Below are 21,889 nucleotides of genomic sequence, written 5' to 3'. Positions count from 1 at the left end.
AAAAATTATTGGGAAATATCATTATGTACTTTGAAGAAAGCACTGCAAATATGATATGATTTGATTTTTAATTAAATTTCTGTTCTTCAAAATAAATAAGAAATTAGTCTTAGTGTTTGTTTTTTTGGTTTTTTGTTGAAAATAATTTGTTTTTAGAATTTAGGTTATTTGTTTTTCTATTTTTTCATGATTTATTATAAGTTTTTGTATTAAATAGAAAAAATTAAAATATGTAGTTTTTTTTAAATAAAAAAAATAATATATTGATTTTTCTTTATTTTTTAAAGTTCTATTTAGAATTAAGTAAAAAAACAAAAATTACCTTATAATCAGATTCAAAAAACTATTTCTAAAAACATTGACAAACAATCCTTAATGTTGATGGCCTTGAGGCTTGAGCTTGGATGGCTGATTTTCCAAATTGCTTCAATGTATTTTAACCTCCACGTGAATTCTGGGAAGTGAGATGAGAAGGAGATAATAACATAAAGAAGAATTTAAATTGTCAAAGAAAATAAGATGTGAGGATTGTTTATTCTTTTTATAAAAGATGATATATTGAGGGATCGAGTATCTTGAAAATTTTGAAGGAAAATATGAGAAAAAAAATAAAAGGAAAAAATTGAAGGGGCATAAAAAACAAAGGCTCTGTTTGGAATGTGTAAAGCATTCCACAAGGAAATAAAAAATGTAAAGGAATCCCAAATCTCTTGTTTTTTAACCATTAAAAATATAGAGGAGTAATGATAATTATTTAAAAATTTATATATTTTAGAAATTTCTAATCAAGCACGTGACAAAAAGTTTATTAAGCTACAAAATTTATATTTTCATATTCTACCATTTTCTTTAAGTTTTATTTTTTTATCAGACTTTCCAGAATCCAAACGGGATCTTAATATTGTAATTTATAATAAAAGACACTGGTAAAGAGGCAGTTGGGCGTTTCAATGGTGGGCGTAAGAGGCCCAATTCTATAGATCCAGCCCAACCCTAACTGTTGAAAGCCCAAGCCAAACCAGAATCATGGCCGATACAAGACACGTGTGGCTAATGGACCTGCCACTGTATTCACTTCAAAACCACGAAACGCCATCACTCCGCCGTCTGCCCTCGGCGGTGACCTCCACTGTACACTTTTTAATTTTCCTTTCTTTTTATCTTTATTTTCTGATGTGTTTTTTTTTATTATACTCCTCCATTTCACGGGGATTTTTGAATTGTTGAATTTCGAAACAGTTGGAATTAGAAATCAAAACCCTAGCTGTCCTTGGAAGAGGATTTCTGCAAAGCAATGGCGAGCAGTTGGAGAAGAAGTTTGGGAAACATGAGGTCGTTCATTGGGAACTGCATGGGAGGTCTTAGAGGAGGAAGCAACCTGGCTTCTTGGGTTGTGGCCGGAACCCTAGCCTACTTTCTCTGGGTCAAGCCCTCCCAAGAACTCAGGAGAGAGCAGGAGGTCCCTTGTTTATCTCATTTTGATACAATTCTGCAATTCATTGGCTTCAAATTTCTGAGCTTTTCTTTTGCAAATTTTCTTGTCTTGCAGGAAAGGGCAGCTTTGGCTGCAGCTTCAGATCCTTACCGTTATGTTGAGAAACGAAAACCCATCCCTGATCCTCAGGTAATTTACAGTGTCCAAATTCATGTTTTCTGCTCATTATTCTTTTTATTTTGATTTAATTGTGATTCTTATATTGCAATTTGGGTCAATTGTTTTCAGGAAACTGGTTTAATATATGGAAACAAGAACAGAACTAATAAGTCTCAGGATTGAAACTTTTGAGTGTTTTCTTTTTTTGATGTAGTAAGAGTTGGTTTATTTTTCAACATGTTCTTATGAGAGGTATTTGAATAAATTTCAACAAGAAATAGAGAATGTAACTAGCACACCATATTTGGTTGATGCCGGAGAAGACCCTCTTTTGATAACGTCTATCTGTCAATCTGCCCAATTGAATAAGGAATAAAAGTATAGTTTTTTTTTTTTTTTTCATGCGCCCGTCGTTTAAGATGGAATTTTATGCACTATTTTCCTATGGTCCTCAAGTGTGGGAAGTTTTCTGCTAGTATGGCAGTCCTCTGCCACATGTTGTCTTTGGAAGCAGAAAGTCTCTGTTAATTGACCTCATATTTACATTCCTTGTATGGTATCATGCATACTCTTAATTAGTGTAATTCCTCAATTAATTAAGATATGTGGAATCACTAATGTTTCTAGTGTGCGACCACAATGAAGGTTATTTTACTATTTCATTTTCTTTGAAATTTTGGTTAAATGGTCATGGTTGGCATTCTTTCTGTAAAGATTCATGCACCTGCTTTATATTATTATTATTATTATTATTATCTAAAAGTACAGGCAATGCATTAACCCATGATTTCTAATGTTAAGCAATATTTTTTGTGTGCCGGTTGGCCCAATTCATATTCTGCTGTTGCATTTTGTTGCAAGGATTGGGAGCTTTCAGAATTCTGATTGTATTTATTTACAAGGGTTCTGGTTAGAGCTTAAGTTCATACTGTATCCTCTGTGTTTGAAACGTGTTGTCAGAGGCCCTTATCACATCTTAGCAATAAGTCTGGAGCCATGGACTTGAGCCTTAGAAATGATCAAGGCAGTTCTTTAGTGGCAGAAACAGAGTAGATTAGTCTAGGTTATGATATTTGTCTATTTGAGGCTCTAGCTCAAAGGAACCATATTGGAGTTTTGGTGTTCCTTTTTTCTGTAGATGTTAGCCTTACCACTTTCCTTTAAAAGCCTTCATATAGAAGAGATGCAAAGATAATCATTGATTGTATAAGGGAAGATTCTTGGAAGAGTAAAAACATTTTTTAGGACTCTAGGTATCCATTCCCTTTCCTTGTTAAAATTGCTGTAGTGAACTTTTCCCAACAATGATTTTAGTGGTGAACAGACAGAGGCGTGTGGTATCTGTTAATAAAAGTAACCTACATGGGACATCCCTCTTTTTTCCCTTTAAAACCATAGTTCCCTGAAATTATTATAAACCTCATGGTGGTATAATTTCTCGAAAGAACAAAAAGACCAAGAGATTAAAGAAAATGCAAGCTCCTGATTTGCTTTCCACTACGGTTCATCTCAATTCATCATCATCTTCAGCACAATTAGAATTCAAATAACTTAAATTAATCCTAAGCTCCTTGGACGGTTAAAAATCAATCTTTTGTGGAAGCTAATCAAACAATAACTTATGAGCTCATTTAGGGTGTGGCATCAAACCGTCTTAAGATCTAGGAAGGTGGTTTTCCAAAAAGAGGTCATTTTTTCTTCTTAGGGTTTGACAAGAGCCCAAATCTAGAAGTAAAGGAATGGGCACTCTTAATAATTCTCAACTTTAAAAAATAATAAAGAACCAAAAAAAAAAAAAAAAAGAAGCCTATGCAGGATCATGCATAACTTGAGCCCTTGTAGCAATTAATTTTGGCTAGTAGACCAAACAATAACCACTAGCTAAACTCCTTGTGGGTCTCACTTTACAAAAGTTTCACCAAAATAAATCTTAGGTTGATGAATATGTCGTTTCTTGCATCTCTTGTATTTTGTTATTCTTTTTATAAGCAAAAATGAATATATTAGCAGTGCTTAAGTGAATGGCATATCAATGTACACATGATGTATACAATAGGTACCAATGGGTGAGCACAGAGAAGAGAGGAAAAAAACAGTCCTCTTTCCTTACTTGGAGCTAAGTCAATCAACAAAGTGTATCATGATTAATGAATCATCAACTATGTACACTCTGACTCAATAAAAAAAAGTACTTGTGAAGGCAGATTTGATTCTTTAATGCGAGTGTTAAACGTTTTCGAAAGACCTCATATTTCTTTCTTTGCATAAAGTTCAAAACATATATAAAAGGGGCAATGCTCCAAGCTTTTTTCTGTTTGTCTCCTACAAAAGATTTATGCCAACCGAGAAAATTTTCTCTTACTTTAGAGTGCAACACCTAAACCACAACAAATAGAGAAAAAATTAGCTGCAATAGAATACTTGCTTTAGAGCAATGAAGGAGCATGCGATGGATTTGTTCTTCTTCACCTTAGCACTTAAAGCATCTATTTGGCATTATTCATTCCCTCCTTTTGAGTGGACCAATTGTTAAAATCTGTCCTCACGTAGCTTTTTAAGCAAAGAAACCCACTTTCATAGGGGCCTAGGGATTCTGAACCATACTTGCGGGAAAAGACTCCCTTCTACCCTGGGTTAGGGAGGAGTAGAAAGTTTAACAAGGAACTTCAACTCATTTTATCCGCTTCATCCCTTCTGACTGAGCTAGTTTAATCTCTTTAAGAAGGCTATCACAGCTTCAAGTTCTCAATCATGAGGCTATCTTGAGGAATGGGAACTCCACCAACCCTTTTCTGCTAGGTGCTCCCACATCTTTGTTACTGAAGATTCTTTAGCAATGGCCATAGAGAATAATGCTGGGAAAGACTCTTTCAAAGAAAGGTCTTATTAGGATTAAAGAAAACAAGGGAAAACAGGGGATTTAGGATTGAAGAAAACAGAGGACTTCTTGAATTTGTTGCTGAATAAAATATTGAACTCTTATTCACTGCTGAAACTGAATACAAGAGAAGCTTTAAATAGAAGCTTATAATAGACTATGAAACTACCTTCTTAACTTCTAGATTTGTTCTAACAAACAACCAACTCAAACTAACAACTAAGCCAACTATTTAGAAGTTGACCATTGGCCTTAACAGCCCCCCTCAAACTCAAAGTAGCTAAGTCTTCTACTTTGAGTTTGTTTCTTAACAAAGGAAACTTAGAGCTGGAAATGGGCTTTGTCAAAACATCTGCAGTTTGATCTATTGAAGGAACATGTTGAATCAGCACCTTCTTCTATAGAACTTTCTCTCTGACAAAGTGTAGATCTAATTCAACATGCTTTGTCCTAGCATGCAATACAGGATTTGCAGCAAGCTGTACTGTACTCAAATTATCGCACCGGATTATAGGTATTTTAGTTGTAGCTACCCTTAACTCCTCAAGTAAAGAAGTTAACCAAGTTAATTCTGCCACAATGTTTGCAAGACTTCTATATTCAGCTTCTATAGATGAACGAGAAATAGTATGTTGCTTCTTAGAGTACCATGACACCACACCAAGTTTTCATCAAGAAATATGCGATAACCTGATGTAGACCTCCTATCATCTAGATATGTGGCCCAATCAGTATCACAAAATCCCACCAAGTTCAGCTGAGATGATCTTCTAAGATGTAGGCCATAATCCAAAGTTCCACTCAAGTGTCTTAGTATCCTCTTGATTGACTTCCAATAAGATTCAAGTGGATTTTGCATGAATTGACACATCCTATTGACACAATAGGAGATCTCTGGTCTAGTAATGGTTACATATTGCAAGGCTCCAACTATGCTTCTATACAGTTGTCCATTCTCTACAGGATCACTTCCATAAGCAGATAATTTGAGTCCACTAGTCATTGGTGTACCGCTACTCTTGGCAAACTTCATCTTAGCTTTACAAAGTAAATCCTTGATGTACTTAGTTTTAGAGAGATGAAGTCCTTCAGTTGTATGCCTTACTTGAATGCCTAGAAAATAGTTTACTTCACCAAGATCCTTTAAGGTAAAGCTCTTATTCAATTGATTGATGATAGTTTGAACTCTTTCATTGTTGCATCCAATAACTAATATGTCATCAACATAGACTAGGACAAATATAGTATGAGTAGTAGTAATCCGAATAAACCATGATTGATTAGATCTAGCTGTGATGAATCCAAAGGCAATGAGAGCATTACATAGTTTCTCAAACCAAGCTCTAGCTTTAATCCATATAAGGATTTGTGTAATTTGCATACCAAATGAGGTTGCTTAGGATCCACAAATCTAGGAGGTTGTTCCATGAATACCTCTTCCTATAAGTCTCCATTTAAAAATGCATTGTTAATATCTAATTGCCTAACAACCCAGTTCTTTGCTAAGGCAATAGTGGACACCACTCTAATAGTTGTTGGCTTAACTACAGGGCTAAAAGTTTCATTGAAGCCAGCCACTTGATGAAAGTCTTTAGCTACTAACCTGGCTTATACTTGTTAATTGTCCCATCAGAATGTTCTTTGACCTTGAACACACACTTGCATCCAATTGCTTTTCTTCCATTTGGTAGAGACACTAAGGACCATGTTCTGTTTCTCATAAGTGCTGAGAATGCATCTGTCATAGCTGCTTTCCATTGTTCTTGTTGCAAAGCATCAATGACTGAGCTAGGTTCTAGTGTTGCAGCATAAACCTTTGGCCTGAAAATCCCATTTTTTGACTTGGTTACCATACTGTGAGAGTTTCCACTAACTTGGACCTGTGCTGGAATAGAAAAACCTACCAAAATCTGTTCAGCAGTAGCAATAAGTTCAGTTGTCTTTTCCAGAGTAGCAATAGGTTCAGTTGTCTTTTCCAAAGAAGTTGACAAATTGCAACCATTGTCAACTGGTAACATGGAAGAGATAAAGACTTTGCTGACCAATATGTGTTTCAGAATGTGTTTGGGATCGATTAAGGAGATGACCATCAGAAAAGGGAAGAAAATGAGGAAGTAATGGTGAAAAACCAGAAATTGATGAGACATTTGATGCTTGTGAGGCTAAAGATGTTTGTAATGAATTTGAAGAAGAGAATGGGAAGGAGTGTTCATAAAAAATAACATCCCTAGAGATAAAAATCTTGCCATTTTTGTCTAAGTACTTATAGCCTTCATGATTCAAGCTGTAACCAAGAAAAGTACATTGAGTTGATCTAAAATTGAGTTTATGCCTGTTGTAAGGTCTAGTATTTGGATAACATGCACATCCAAACACTCTGTATAGAGTAGTTCGGAGAGGAGTGAAGAAAGGCTTCCAAAGGAGTTTTCCAATGTAAAACTGAAGTAGGCAGCCTGTTGTATAGGAAAACAGCAGCTCTAAAGGCCTTATCCCAATATTTTAGAGGCATAGAAGCTTTAACTAATAAAGTAAGACCATTTTCTACTATATGACGATGTTTTCTCTCCGCAACCCCATTTTGTTCATGAGTATGAGGGCAAGAATATCTATAAGTTATACCATGAGACATTAAGAGATTAGTAAAAGCTCTATATCCTTTTCCCCAATTAGTTTGAATAGCCTTTATTTTATAACCAAAGCTGCAACTCAACTTGTGTCTTAAAATTTGAGAAAGCTTGAAGAGCATTTGACTTATGCCTTTGCAAAAAGATCCAAGTGAAATGAGAGAATGGATATATAAAGCTGATGTAATATCTATAACCACTGGATGACAACATTGGAGAGGGTCCCCATAAGTCAGAGTGAACCAATTGTAAAGGTTTTGTGTAGGTTGTATCAGACAATCTAAATGGAAACTTATGAATTTTACCAAGGCAACAAGCTGAACAAAAAAATGAGAATTTGAATTAGGAAGAGGTATTTTGCAATTTGTGAGTACAACTTTTACAACTTTCTTAGAAGGATGGCCTAATTTATTATGCCACAAATTATACAATGAACAAGAATGAGAGAGAACAGGTACATGTAAGGCAAGACAGATGGTGCTGGAACTGGGACCCTTGAGGAAGACAACAGAGGCGGCAACTATTTGTTGAGATCAATTTGAGTGTGGTCAAAGACATACAATCCATTTTTAAGCTTTCCTTCCAGTAGCATAGTTTTGGAAGAGTCTGATCTTTCACAAAATAGGAATGTGAGTGAAATTCAAAGATAACATCATTATCATGGGCGAACTTCGAAACACTAAGTAAATTTTTTGTTATAGTTGGGACAAGAGTTGCTTAAGAGAAATAATTTTAGAAGTATAAGGAGAGGAAAAGACAGACTGACCAACATGCTTAATGGATAAACCCATAACATTTCCAATATGAACTTGATCTGATCCATAATATTCAGCCTTAGTCATCAGGTTTGTAGCATCAGAAGTAACATGGTTAGAGGCTCCTAAATCAGGATACCAATCACTGACAACTTTTGGTGTAGCAAACATGGCTGTCATTTGGCCTCCTGCAACTTGGAATTGGCTTTGAACAGAAGACAGTTGATTGTGGAACTGAGATGGTCCTATGAAACTTAGATCAAAATGATAATAACAGTTCATCACCACATGCCCAATCTTTCCACAAAGTTGACATTGTGGTTTGTTTTGAGACCAAAAACCTCTCCCACCAAATTGACCATTAAATTGGCCTCCACAACCTCTTTCTCAATTGGTAAATCCAAAACCTCCTCTAGCATTGTTCTGAAAATTTCCCCTTTTACCAGGAAAAAACTGACCACCAAAGGTGTTTGGACCACCAAAGTTGGAATTGGAATTTTGTGCAAAACCATTAGTATACCTTTTTGTGCTTAGCTGGGAGTTTTGACCAGAAACAACAATATTTTGTCCCAAACACAAAATTCTGTAATTTGTGCCCTCAAATTGCTGCAAGAACTTGCTTTCGCCAAAGCAAGAAGTTGTTGTTATCCAATCTAACAGAAACAGAGTGACTTAAAGAAACAGGGATGAACCTTGAAGCAGATGACGAGGCACCACCCATGGTGGAAATTGAAGAGCTCTCCATTGCTGGCACTTCAATGCTTTGATACCATATTAGGATTAAAGAAAACAAGGGAAAACAGGGGATTTAGGATTGAAGAAAACAGAGGACTTCTTGAGTTTGTTGCTGAAGAAAATATTGAACTCTTATTCACTGCTGAAACTCAGAAGCTTCTGACAGACTATGAAACTACCTTCTTAACTTCTAAATTTGTTCTAACAAACTAAAACTTAAACTAACAACTAAGCCAACTATTTACAAGTTAACCATTGGCCTTAACAGGTCTCCACACCATCAATTTTTCCAAAATTTAACCCTTCCCCATTGCCAACTATGAAGCAAGGTCTGCTTTTAAACCTCTTCCATTTATTTCTAATTGTCTCCCACAACCCCACTCCATGACCATCCCTCACACCCCTAGAACATCATCCAGCCTCCCATTGTATCTTTTGTACACCTATAGTGTGTGGGTTTCTGTCATTTCTCCCAGACTTGGTATAACTTCATCGAGGGGTGATGGAATTGTGGCGCTGTTCACAGGAATTTGGGCAAATTTGCTAAAGTTCCAATTTAGTGATGCATGTGCCACTGAACTGTGACTTCTTTCTCATGAAGCTTTTGATAACTGTGCCTTCATGTAGACAGTCTAATAATCAATATTCTCTTCTAACTTGTCCTTAAAGAAATTGTGAATTAACTGAGGTTGTGATAGAAGTTATAGCCTTAGAAGAAGGAACTCATTTTTTCTCTGGGATTTTAGATCTTCTAAAACAACAAATCATCATCTCTCATATCATATCTTATCAAATTTCACTACTTCTATGTTTGTGAATTGTGAGTGATACACAATGTTGGGATTCTTGAGCTTGAAGGCCTGTAGTTTAAGCAACCTCCCATCTTCCTGGATCTAGGTCCATTATTTATCTCCTCATTGGAAATTTCTTTTCAAGGAGCAGGCTGAATTTTAGGCACGTATCAACCATGAAGAATCATCTAGCAAACAAGTTTCATGTTCTTCCATTCTATCCACTGATTTCAGAAAATCATCAGTTAATTATTGCTTCGCTCAGGTGGGGACGCAGTAAAGACTTGCTGTTGGGGCTTTTTATAGGGAAATTTGTCACTCTCTTTGATAAAAGCAGAGAACTCTTGGGGCTGTTTATTCCTGGCACTGTTGATAGCGGCACCAATCTTGGACATTAATCCCATGAGTCCATGACTGGTGCTGTTATTACCCATGAATCAATGGCGCATCTAACAAGTGGACTGGGGCCTGGGCAGGTAATACAAGCAATTGTGCTCTTACCTACTTAATATTGAATATATATATTTGCGTGTTTGGATAGGCAATTGAAAAATGAATTATTCATTCTATTGTAGAAATGGTGAGACGAGCTTAGGTTAAGAAACCGGGATAGACCTTTGTATGGGTCTCTTCCTTCCAATCTATGATAAAAGTAGAACAACAGGCCTCTGTTTTTTACCTATGGTTTTGGAAATAAAGTGGAATAATGCTCTTGGACTCAAAAACCCCACTTAATCCCAACCGGGGCGTTACATGAAGAATGGTGAAATAGATTATTCATAAACCCAACTCAAGTAGTTGAGATCAATGGTTTGAGTTTACGACAGGGAATGGGTGATCAATCCTTTTTTGTTAAAAATATAGTGAATTTGCAAAATGAGGGAAATATGACTGACGAGGCAGAGCTTGAGTGTTGGTATTGGATTTTCTATGTAGCATGCTCACACCTACCGAATTCAAGCCATCTTGTTAAATTCTTCAAAGTAATTGCTCAATCCTCCTTCTCGATGGCCGCTCTCTGGCAGTAAGGAGGGCCCATTTGAGAGTGATTCTCATAAAAGCGTTTTTAACTTGTAATGTTTTTGTTGGTAGCATTTCTATCAGAAATACCTTTAGGGAGAATCCGTTAAAAAGTTTGATAGAAGCACTTACACTTTAAATGACTTAAACAGATTTTTAAAACCTTTTGCCAAACGCATTCTAAACCGGACATCCTAAGTTGTTTAATTGGTGTAGGGTTTTTCTTGGCGGACACTCTTCCTCTCTTTCTCCATATTTTTATTAGCTGAGGTGAAGTGGTAGTGGGCTCTACACAGCGGCCCACGAAAGGACATGGTCACGTAGGCCAGGCCCCACCCTCAACTGTGGGTTCAATCCTGCGGATTCTCGCTCACGGATTCTTGGGTTTTTTCCCTGTCCATATGCAAAAAATCCGCGTATGATCATGCGAGTATGTCCACGTGTCAACCCCTCACATCAGTAGGAATGGGAATCACGTGCTTCCCTCGCCCACCTCCACCTTTCAATTTCTAGGGTCCGCTCTCCCACTCCAAGAGGAAAAAGCTTTATTCAAAATTTTAAAAAAGAAAAATTCAAATTGAGGTTGGAGTTGGAGGAAAAACTATTGATCACGTGCTTCCCACTTGACTTTTCCCAATAGGTTCATAGATAACTCCCCCAATCTGATAACTTAATGTGGCATCATAAGTAAATGGATTAAGATATTGTTTGAATTAAGTTTTAATGGGTTAATTTTTTTCTTTTAATTTAATGAAAACTTTTGCATTTGTGAGCTTATCACATGAAAAAGAAATAACATGTAAAAAAAAAAAAACAAATTTATATAAATGCTAAATTTGACTTCTATGAGCAATTATATCATATTTAATGACATGAATATTATCTTTAAAAATTGTATCCTAAGTCCTAACTTCAACTTTAAGCTTTTAGCTAAAATGGAAGACAAAAGACTATTTGTCTTTTTAAGAGGAGAGTAAGTAGAATGAATTTCCAGTAAATGAGTGATTTAAGAGAAAAGTTAAAAGGATTAGATTAGAATGGGGCCAACCAAAATCAGAAGGGCCAAATATGAAGGGAGGGGGTGTCAAAAGATTCCCAAACAATACGACAAACATGAGGCTGAGACTGGTGTCAAACCACATGGCCATTTTGCCACCTTCCCCATATTATTATTATTATTATTATTATTATTATCATTGTGAAAAGCCATCTCCAACTTGCTTAATGCTTTTTAATTTCATAATTAGTCCCATCCTCGGCTGCTCCTCCAACCCCTTTTTCTCATTCTTAATCCACTCTCCCTCCCCCCCCTTAATTCTTGTTTTGTTTAACTTGCTCCTTTTTCAAAAGTTTCTTCCTTTCAGTTTTTGTTATTACATTTGTGGGCCTCCCCCAGTGTCCTAATCACATTTTATTGCTTCCCTCTTTTTAGGCTTTTGCACTGAATTTGAGTCCCATTTGTATACTCATTATTTTGGTCGATATATGTCCAGATGATGAGGATGAAGCTTTACATTAGAATATGAAATGAGCAGCTGCAGCATCTTGTGACTTGGTTTATTCTAATGTTGAAACCATGTTCTGATTCCATCCTTTAGAATTATGGTTTCTGTTGTGTGTGATTACCTCCTGATGATATCATTGGGATCAAACCTAGTTCAATATTTGTTGGGGTTAAGCATGAGGTGGTCGATCCAAATAATAATGATTGAATGTCAGATTCTCACTGGACATTGATTTGTTTGAGATCAAAAGGGTTAAAGTCCATTCAAGAATTGATATCAAAGGGACTCTTGGGGGTGTCCTTCTTAAGCCTAAGATGGGTTCCTACTTAATGGAATACCCTGCTCCACTGATGATTTTGTGTTCATGAGTTTAGGTTAAAAAATTAAAGCTATATAATATATGTGTAACTCCTTGATCACCAAGCTTGTGACTGATGTCTTATATAAAAATCTATAAGATTTTAGGTTACCGAGGTATTGACACCCATGTTATTATTTCTTTAATGATGTAACCTCCAAGATATGGTCAAGTCCTCACTATGAAGTATGAACCAATTCATTTTAAGTTGCTGCTGAAAAAGCTTTACATTATAGTTTTTATTTTCAAGCTGTGTGACAAACCTTTTAAATCCCACTTGACATATGAAACAAAACCCCCACTTTAACTAACACACCTCAATTAATATCTCATCCACTATAAATATTTGCTTAATCCTTCTTGTGTGGCTCCAAATGCAAGCTTAGAAAGTAATTTATTATTAAGAATGAAGATGCTTGTATTTCATGTCAAGTGATTCCCATTCTTGGTTTAACAAGATTCTCCTCTATTAAATACTTGGACTATATTATTATTATTATTATTTCTTAAAATATTTAATAATGTGATTGGTCACAGACTTCATAAAAATACTGCTTCTCTAGCTGCCCTTGAAAATAGGTGGAGATTAAAATTTTAAAATGGGATAAACTTCATGATTGTCAACCAACCTGAACTAATCATTGGAACCTATTTTAATACCTTTTTTTTTTCCTTACACATCCTAGTATCCTTTTTGTTTCATAGATATACCCATATATAAGAAAATAATCCCAAGAATTAAACAATGGAGAACTTGGGATATGTTTGTCCTCTAATTTTTTATTTATTTATTTATTTTCAGACTGAAGAACATAGAGGTTGAGGTGGGAGGTTTTCACTTTTCTATTACAAACTGTTTTGTCCTAGCATGGAGTTTAACTGTGAAGTGGGGCATGGCTTCTGTCCATTGTTTGCATATTTTTTTTTCCTTTTTTTCCTTAATACACGACAATTTGTGATTAATCATCTGTAGATCGGACTGACTCCGGGGACAGTGTCATGCAAGTGGGGGATGAATAAATGGGATGTGATGGGTGGAGGCACAAAATGGAAATGAGCACAAAAGCTTGAAATATGATGCCCCTCCACCCTCCACTTCATTCCACTTGGACGGGCATGGGCCCCAACCCACTCTGCCATTGATTTGGATTGCTGCCTTCACCCCCCTCCATTTCAGCATTTCTGGGTCCCCCCAACATCTCTCAAGCCCCCCATGCTTCCCACCATTGCATTTCCCTCAAATCCATCCCATCCATTTATCAAATAATACGGTAATACCCCACAAGGATTTCTTTTGTTTTTTGATGGGGATTTTTCTATCCTAATTGCACTGTTTTTTTTCTCATACTTTGCAGCATTTTTTATTTTTTATTTTTATAATTTGTATATTTTTTTTAGCACTGTCAAAAGTTTTGGTCGTTGGTGATATGTCTTTGGAAAATAGTACTAAAGCATCGAATAATTATCATACCCAATTCTAGTTTCTAAATTTGAGTCATGAACATATGTGGTCAGTCATCTTTGATATTGTGGACAAGTACGAGTAAATGACATTTTATTGATATGATATTGGAAATGAGGCTATTTTTGGATACAATAACCCTATGTTTGTATCTGGCATTTGGGGATACATTTTACATCAGAGGTTGTCATATCCAACTTGAGTCATGAAATGCCTTCAAATCAACAAACCACGCATACGATCATAATTCCCAACCCAACCGCACTTTCCTCTTCTGTGTCTTAAGTTTTGGATAAGCCAGAAAGAAAATAAGGATTTGACAACCCTACGTCCTTGTCAACGTTGGAAAAAACAAGCCCATGCATGGATCAATCACACCCAACTTGCTCTACTTTCCTCGCATCACTCTCTTAATATTCTTCCTTCGCTAATAACTCCACACAGGAGCCTCATATCCATGTGATCAATACTGGTACTGATACAAATATTATTAAGTAGCTAGCAATGAAACCAAGGTCACAACAGATGAGTGTGATGAGGAAGATTGATGCTTGTGTGGGGTGGGGACGAGGGTGGTTTGTATTGGAAAAATGAACAAGACAGGCGACAGGGGGCTGCCTTTAAAACTGGCGGATCTTCGCCATCTCGGATAAGGTTGACCAAGTTCCGATGTCCCGACAGTTTCCACGTGCTTCTCACACCTCAACACCATCCCCGCACACCCCCCACGCTGCTGCATGGTCTGGGCTTTTGACCACACGTGTGATTCTGCACCACCTCCCACCTCGGCTCTTTGATTAGAAATCCTCACATTGTATTACTTTAATTTGTATCATAAGATTAATGGTCTAGTTTCTTATTAACCCAAGTTTCATTTCTTTTATAAATCCTCCGATGGTCTCATTTTCCCCTTCCTTTTTTAAACATCATACGGGTTTGTATTGGACCCGCTTACACATCAAATCATGGGTGCTTTAGATTTTTTGGAGATACGGGGTCTTTACTGTTTGGCAAATGGTCACATTATCATAAAGGTTATATCACATGATTTTGTTACTTTTTTCCTAAATCTTATTTTGATATTTGTACCTTCCTTAAATACTACATGGGATTCGTGTTATATATCAAATCATGACTGCCTATGATTTTTGGGACACGGTGAGGACCCACGCTTTTCGTCCCTTAGGAATTCACAACACCTTCCCGATGCTTCTCCTAGCTGCTATCTACCATTCAATGGATGATGAGCTGCTGTAGCCTTTTTCTATGCAACCTTCAACACTCTCTCCAACTACCTTTTACCAGATTTTCAGTAAATAACAAATTCGATGACAAAACTATTGTATTTCAGTAAATAATTATCATCCATTAAGTAAATAGGCGATAAGAAAGGATTATAAAGTTCTCTTTGGGATAATATTTTATTTTTAAATTATAGTAAAACTTATATAAAAATTAAGTAATATTTTTTGAATAATTCTATTAATTTTTTTTTTTAATAAAACTTATGAAAAACTTTTAACTTCTAAAAAATCAATCCAAACACAACGGAATTAAAGAGGTTTCCTCAATTCTTTTTTTCAAAAAAAGATAAAAAAGAAAAATGAAAGAATTATATTCAAAAGTATACAACAACATGGAAAAGTTTCTGCAAACATTCTTTATTCTTTCTCCATGCCTTCATTAGGTATGATGAAGGCAGCACTTTGGAAATAAAAGGAGGTCACTTCACTAATATAATATCCTAGTATATATCTTTGATCCACCAATCATGCCAGTAAAATCCAAACAGTAACAAGTCAATATAAAGAAATTAAAATGGTAGGGACAAGTGATCTTTTCCTCTCTCCTACCTTTATTGGCAAAGATTAATGATCCATTTTTTTCAATATGTTCTCCTCCACCTCACCCTCACTCCATCACTCAATATTTTACTTTCAACCCCATTTCTCATTGAGTTGTTTTGAGGCTAATTCTTATTACTCCATTTTTATTAAAAATATTTTTAAAGAGTATCGCTTAATATCTTGATATAAACTCATATAACATAAATTTTGGTTTTTGAAAGAATAATTTATTTTCTATTTCTTTAAAATTTTCAATCATCTCATTTTTATAATAAATAATGATTTTCGAAAGTATTTTTATATTTTTTAATTTTTAGAAGAATTTTTTTTAACTGTTATAAAAAATCATTGTCAATCGTACTCTTACTTCTTTCTAAAATAACTATAAAAGCAGATAAAATATTTAAAATTGATGTTGATTAATTGGTTTGATAATACTTTTATAATAGCATTAATGTTATTAAAATACCTTTAATAAAAATCAATACCGTTAAAGAATGTTGTTTTTGAACAAATCACATGATGGGAATGATTCGGGATCAACCAATTATTATAAGGGATCCGTCAAATATTAGCAAGGTCTTAATTTAATAATAAGCTGATCACTTCACAAATATAATTATATAATCCATGGTGTGCCGCATTCATTCGTGTATTCTTTCTTATTACCCTATAACTAATTGAAAGAGTTGGTGAGGGAGTAAAGGGTCGTGCATTCAATTCAAATTTATATCATATAATAAGATTATGGCCCGATATTTATTTGCCTTGGCATTTGATCTTGACTTATAAAAATATTTTTTTCCTAGGTGTGAAAAGTTTTGATAATGAATGACAAGAAATAAACAACTATTATGTATAAACAAACCTTGAGCAAACCCAAAATTGCCCCAATGTTCTAATGGATGTGAATCTCAACCCACATTGAAGTTAAGCAACCAAGGTTAAAAGGCACCTTTGCCTTTCCCTTCCAAACTAATTTACATCTCTTTTGACAAACTTAATTTTTTATATTGATTTGAAATGATATAACGTGAGAATAGTTGCTATTACACGTCTTTAAAACGCGTAAATTAATCGCTAGAGTTTTATTATCAATTATAAAATCATTTTACTAATAAAATTCTTATTGGTTAGAAGATTCGTCTAATATAATTAAAAAGTAAAACTTTAGCGCAAATGTAATTTTACTTGAAAAAAACTTGGATAATATTAAATTAGAATAAATTTTAGTTTGATTAATCATTTTTACAATATAAAATTTAGTTTAAGATATATTTAAATTTTATAAATGAATATAAAACATGGTCAAACTAATTCTAAAAAATAATTCAACTAAAACATTAATTTCATTTAACTTTTATAGGATTGACAAATTTAAGTTTTTTTTTTTTTTTTTAATTAAAAGAAAAGGTGTCATAGAAATATTAAATAAGAGGGAGGGGACAAGGTGGGCGGCTTCATGATAGGCATGCACGAGCTGACACGTGGTACCGAGAACTGCAACACGTGCCATTGAGGCGCGTGGATACGAAATTTTTGTTGCCTTGTGTTCAAGGCATTTGCGTTGGTAATCGCTTGCATCTGCTTTTACCGCACGCTTTCCACCGTTTCATCCCACGCCTCACATTGAAGCGCGTGGGCCTCTTTCAAGTGTGGTTTTTCTTTTCTTTTTTTTTCTTTCTTTTTGGTTCTTTGTCCACCCCTACAGTTCTGAGAAGTCATCTGGGAATTTCCGGGACAAGGGTTTGAGCCTCTTGAGAGTTTAAGCATGTAGTGTTGGTTTTTGGATATCAGAGATCTCTTGAATCCGGAAAAGGGGAGATTTTAAGGTTCAGAAACAGGTAAACATGATTCGTCAGCTTTGGATTTTGACTGGGTTGATTGGGAAGAAAGCAGTTGGTGGGTTTTAGCAGGCTGAGATTGAGGGGTTGTTTGTAGTTTTGGGGTTTTATGATATATCCCTATCTTTGATTGATCAATAGTGTATGAAGCTATATACAAGGGCGCTGCATTATGAGGTTATTCAGTTGAATGCAAATGATCATTGCTTGGGTTACAGGTTTTGATTTTGGATCTGAAAGTGTTGTTTGAAGTTTTGGAATATTTAAACAGTGAAGCGAAGAGGAATTTGGTATCGGTAGAGAGAGAAAGAAAGAGAGAGAGAGTTTGTTGTTCATCTTCTGGTTTTGGGGTGTTTGGATTGTATTGAGAGATCAGATCGAGGCAGAAGGAGAGGAAGGAAAAAGAAAACTGGCAAATAATTGGTGGGAGAGAGTAGATGTGGGGATGGAGGGTTATGAACCAGGCTCAGGTTCTCGCTACGTCCACCAGCTACTCGGACCTGAACTGCACTTGCAGAGACCGTCATCGCTTCCACAACATCAAGCCACTCAACAACCATCGGATTCTAGGGACGAGTCACCAGATGATCAGGAGCAGAGGGCGGACACCGAGGAGGCCGCCGCTGCTAGTTCTGGTGGAGCCACCACCTCTTCAAATCGCCGCCCTCGAGGTCGTCCTCCTGGCTCCAAGAACAAGCCCAAGCCACCCATAATCGTAACGCGCGATAGCCCAAATGCCCTCCGGTCGCATGTACTTGAAGTTGCCGCTGGCGCTGACGTCATGGAGAGTGTGTTGAATTACGCCCGGCGCCGTGGGAGAGGCGTATGTGTTCTCAGCGGTGGCGGCACAGTCATGAACGTGACGCTGCGTCAGCCTGCGTCTCCTGCAGGGAGCATAGTGACGCTGCACGGCAGGTTCGAGATACTCTCATTGTCAGGAACCGTGCTTCCTCCACCGGCGCCGCCGAGTGCTGGAGGCCTTTCTATATTTTTGTCCGGTGGTCAGGGTCAGGTAGTTGGAGGAAGCGTGGTGGGTCCCTTGATGGCTTCAGGTCCAGTTGTTTTGATGGCTGCGTCGTTTGCCAACGCTGTCTTTGAGCGTTTACCACTGGAGGAGGAAGAGGGAGCTGTGCAAGTCCAGCCCACCGCGTCCCAGTCTTCAGGTGTGACTGGAGGCGGTGCTGGTGGGCAGCTCGGTGATGGCGGAGGCAGTGGCGGCGGTGCTGGTGTTCCAATCTATAACATGGGAGCAAGCATGGGGAATTTTCCCTTTCCAGGTGATCTATTAAGATGGGGTGGAAGTGCTCCAAGACCTCCATTTTAAGGCTATTGTGTTGAATTCCCATATATTTTAGGTGATAATTGAACAGGCGTGATGAAGAGGGGATGAGATGAAAGAGAAACCGAACCAGTTTTGTATGATAACTACTGTAATGTCTGTGCGATAACATTGAACAAATCCGACTCTTTCTCATTGATCTTCTCACCTAAAAGCGAACAAGCTGGAGTTGTTATTTCATGGAGGCTGTATATTCAGTTGAAATGGAAGGAACCCAGGTCGGAGGCAAAGATTTTACAGATTTCACTATCTTCTGAGGTAAGTGATGCATTTGGAAAATTTCCCTTTTGCCCTTCTTTAATCTTCTCTTCCTCTTATTCTTCCTCTCCTTCTTCCAGCCGGCTCAGATGTTTAATAATTAATTTCTACATGTAGTGTGGGAACTGCTGTGATCTATACACATTTCTAGGGTTTATTTAATTATGCATGTGTTTCCCTCTCTTCTGCAGTCAGCATTTCTATAGTACATATGTTTCTTTTGATTGAATAGTAGAATGTGTTCATGAGCTTGTGAATTTCTCATTTTTGAAATATATATGTATACACAAGTGGGATTATTCAATCTGTTAATCCTTGTATGGGTCCTTTAATTTCAATAATTTAAGTAGAAATGTGTGCGTATCTCTCTATAGATATATCAATATAAAACCTAGTACTTGCTGTATACTTTAAAGGGGAAGGAAGAAAGAAAAGAAAAGTCCTAGTTTTTAGGTTGTTCAGATTATTCTGAACCCCAAAACCGCAGATATCGTGGTTTGTCTTGCATGTGGCCAAATGTTCTTTTTATCTCTTTGGGTTCCTTTATTTCATGTCTTCAGCTTACTCAACTGGGGAAAAGTCACAAACTCCCAGTGTCGAATCTTAAAAGCCTGTTTCTCTTTTACAGCAAAAACCCTAGTTCTGAACCATCTGATAGCAATGGTAGACCATGATTAAAAGCCTGTTTCTCTCTCTGTCTCTCTTTCTCTACCGAGGACTTACAATTTGCTGACCAAGCGTTACAGCATGCAGTAGAAGCTAGACAAAGAAACTTCTCTTGTCAGTTACAAAGACAAGAATAAATTAATTAATACCGGCCCGTTGAATAGATATTAAAGCATTTTTTACATATTAAAACAAGGAGTAATGCATATGAAGATAAAGAACATATCTGTATTGACACTTTTGGTTAATGAAAACTGGAAGGGTTATGCCTCTAAAGAATTTTACCCAATGGGCATAAAGATATGCCCACTTCCCCAGACAAAAACTGATAAAATGAGGAATTGTTGGAACTCTGTCACCTTGGAAGTTGAGGTAGAAATAAAAATCAGTTCTTTTGCTTCTTTACCCTTTGGTTCTTTGAAAAAATATACTTGATTTCAAGTCGTAAACTTCTCAAAATTTGAAGGATTACTTCTGGTATGATTAGATTCCATATAACCCAAGAAATATGAAATGAATCTGCCACAAACACATACATATAGTTAGTAATTGATAGACAACATCATTACTATGATTCAGTCTTGATATCCAGTAGTTATCTGGATAAAAAACAATAAATGGTTAAGGAAGTTTGAGAACAATATTGACAAACCAGTTAGTTCTAGAAAGAAAGGAACTCCTAGGTTCATCCTGTTACAGTCCTATCCATCTTTCTATCTATCTATCTATCTATCTATATGAATGTATGTATAAAGCAAATCGCATGTACAGTCTATCTAGAAGAGAGACTTAGACTTTGTTGAGGGCGACTCTATTGACCAAATCAAGTGCCGTTTGCTTTGTTTGGGTTTATTCTTGACTTTTGAGTATTTATGTGCTTACTAGGCTACTACTAAAGCAAACTTTATTAGAAGTTAGAACGGAAGACCTCGAGTACCAAAGATGTGATACAATGTTAAATTACCGTTTAGCTCAAAAACATAGACTTTGACGTTTTCTGATCTAGTTTCCTATGGTAATGTAATTAGTCTATTCAAGACTAGACAAACTTAGCATCTTTGGGAGAAAATAAATCCATCCATCATCATCTTGCTTGTTGACGAGTGAGGTTGATAGTTGGCTAACAGCAGCATAATTAATCATCTACCAGAGTACTAAAGAATACTTCAAAAGCATACATCTACTAGAGAAGAATACTTCAAAAGCCTTACCATCAACACCTCTCATCCAATTGTCAGAGCCTTACCATCAATACCTATTGAAGAATCTAGTTTGGTTATGTCCCTTTCAATCTAATGCTGTGCATTACTTCAATTACTAGAAATAGAATAGGATCAATTTCTGACTGTTTTCTGATCTAGTTTCCAATGGTAAGAAATATAGCAACTACGGTCGGGGGTTTCCTACTTCTTGATTACTAATAACATGAGAAATTTAACTCGTTTCATCCACCAAACTACTCCTGTATATAAGAAAATTAAAGCTAGAGAGGTTAATTATCTATGCATTTGGGTTGCTGATCCAAGGTTTCATAACTCCTTAATTTGGAGATTGAACTTCATACATATGCTGATATGCATGCTTGTCATATTCATCTAGCCTCAAATTTTATTGTGGATGTTCATCACCATGAGGATTCTTTATTCATGATCAAGCATCTTTGCAACATGTTCATCACCATGAAAATTCTTCATTATTATTTGACTAGCTAGGACGCAATTTTTCAGGATGTGGTATCAACCTTTCCAAGGATCAATTGAAACCACAGAGTAAAAAGGGGTGATCTGAGAAAAAAATGACAAAAATGCCTGTAAGGAAAAAAGAAAGGTACTAAGGACTGAGGAGAGATCACTTCAAGCTTGTCTGTTTGAAGTAGATGGAGATTGGTTTTTCTTTTCCTTACTGGATGAGGGTTTGATAAACTATCATCGATATAGGGTAATTATGATAAGGGATTAATTGCTGATGGTTACTTTCGACCAATGCTGGTGTAAGTTATGAACTAGAGTCAGTTCCATGAAGCTTGAGAAGTAAGAAACCACATAAAATCATGAGTCTCTCCATGGCTCCATCACTTCTGTTCCAAATCCATCCAAATGAAGATTATGATGCTAAGAGTAGTGTTGAAACCATTTCAAAAACGTTAAGCTTCATGGAGGTTGAAACAGTACCCAATTCTGCACATTGAGTGCCCAAGAGTCTACATAACTGAG

The 21,889-nt window shown here is 36.3% G+C and overlaps 2 protein-coding genes across 5 annotated transcripts; both read left to right on the top strand.

The window, feature by feature from the left end:
* Positions 1–905: 905 nt before the first annotated feature.
* LOC100259899 (uncharacterized) lies at positions 906–9,955 on the top strand. 4 transcript variants are annotated; one of them, XM_002275860.4, is made up of 4 exons: positions 906–1,131; positions 1,240–1,459; positions 1,550–1,624; positions 1,724–1,996. In XM_002275860.4, the coding sequence occupies exons 2-4, from the start codon at positions 1,295–1,297 to the stop codon at positions 1,775–1,777; spliced, it is 294 nt and encodes a 97-aa protein (XP_002275896.1). In that variant the 5' UTR covers positions 906–1,131; positions 1,240–1,294; the 3' UTR covers positions 1,778–1,996. The 4 variants fall into 4 exon arrangements, with proteins under 4 accessions (XP_002275896.1, XP_010664021.1, XP_019071759.1 ...); XM_010665719.3 differs by having other exon boundaries at positions 946–1,119; XM_019216214.2 differs by lacking the exon at positions 1,724–1,996 and adding an exon at positions 9,643–9,955 and having other exon boundaries at positions 1,020–1,131.
* A 7,250-nt stretch (positions 9,956–17,205) lies between these two features.
* LOC100242785 (AT-hook motif nuclear-localized protein 25) lies at positions 17,206–19,267 on the top strand. The gene has a single exon (XM_002273406.4). The coding sequence runs from the start codon at positions 17,859–17,861 to the stop codon at positions 18,735–18,737; it is 879 nt and encodes a 292-aa protein (XP_002273442.1). The 5' UTR covers positions 17,206–17,858; the 3' UTR covers positions 18,738–19,267.
* Positions 19,268–21,889: the final 2,622 nt, after the last annotated feature.

The sequence above is a fragment of the Vitis vinifera genome, chromosome 18 (assembly GCF_030704535.1).
Source record: "Vitis vinifera cultivar Pinot Noir 40024 chromosome 18, ASM3070453v1".
NCBI lineage: Eukaryota > Viridiplantae > Streptophyta > Magnoliopsida > Vitales > Vitaceae > Vitis > Vitis vinifera.
This window is presented reverse-complemented; position numbering and strand designations above follow the sequence as displayed.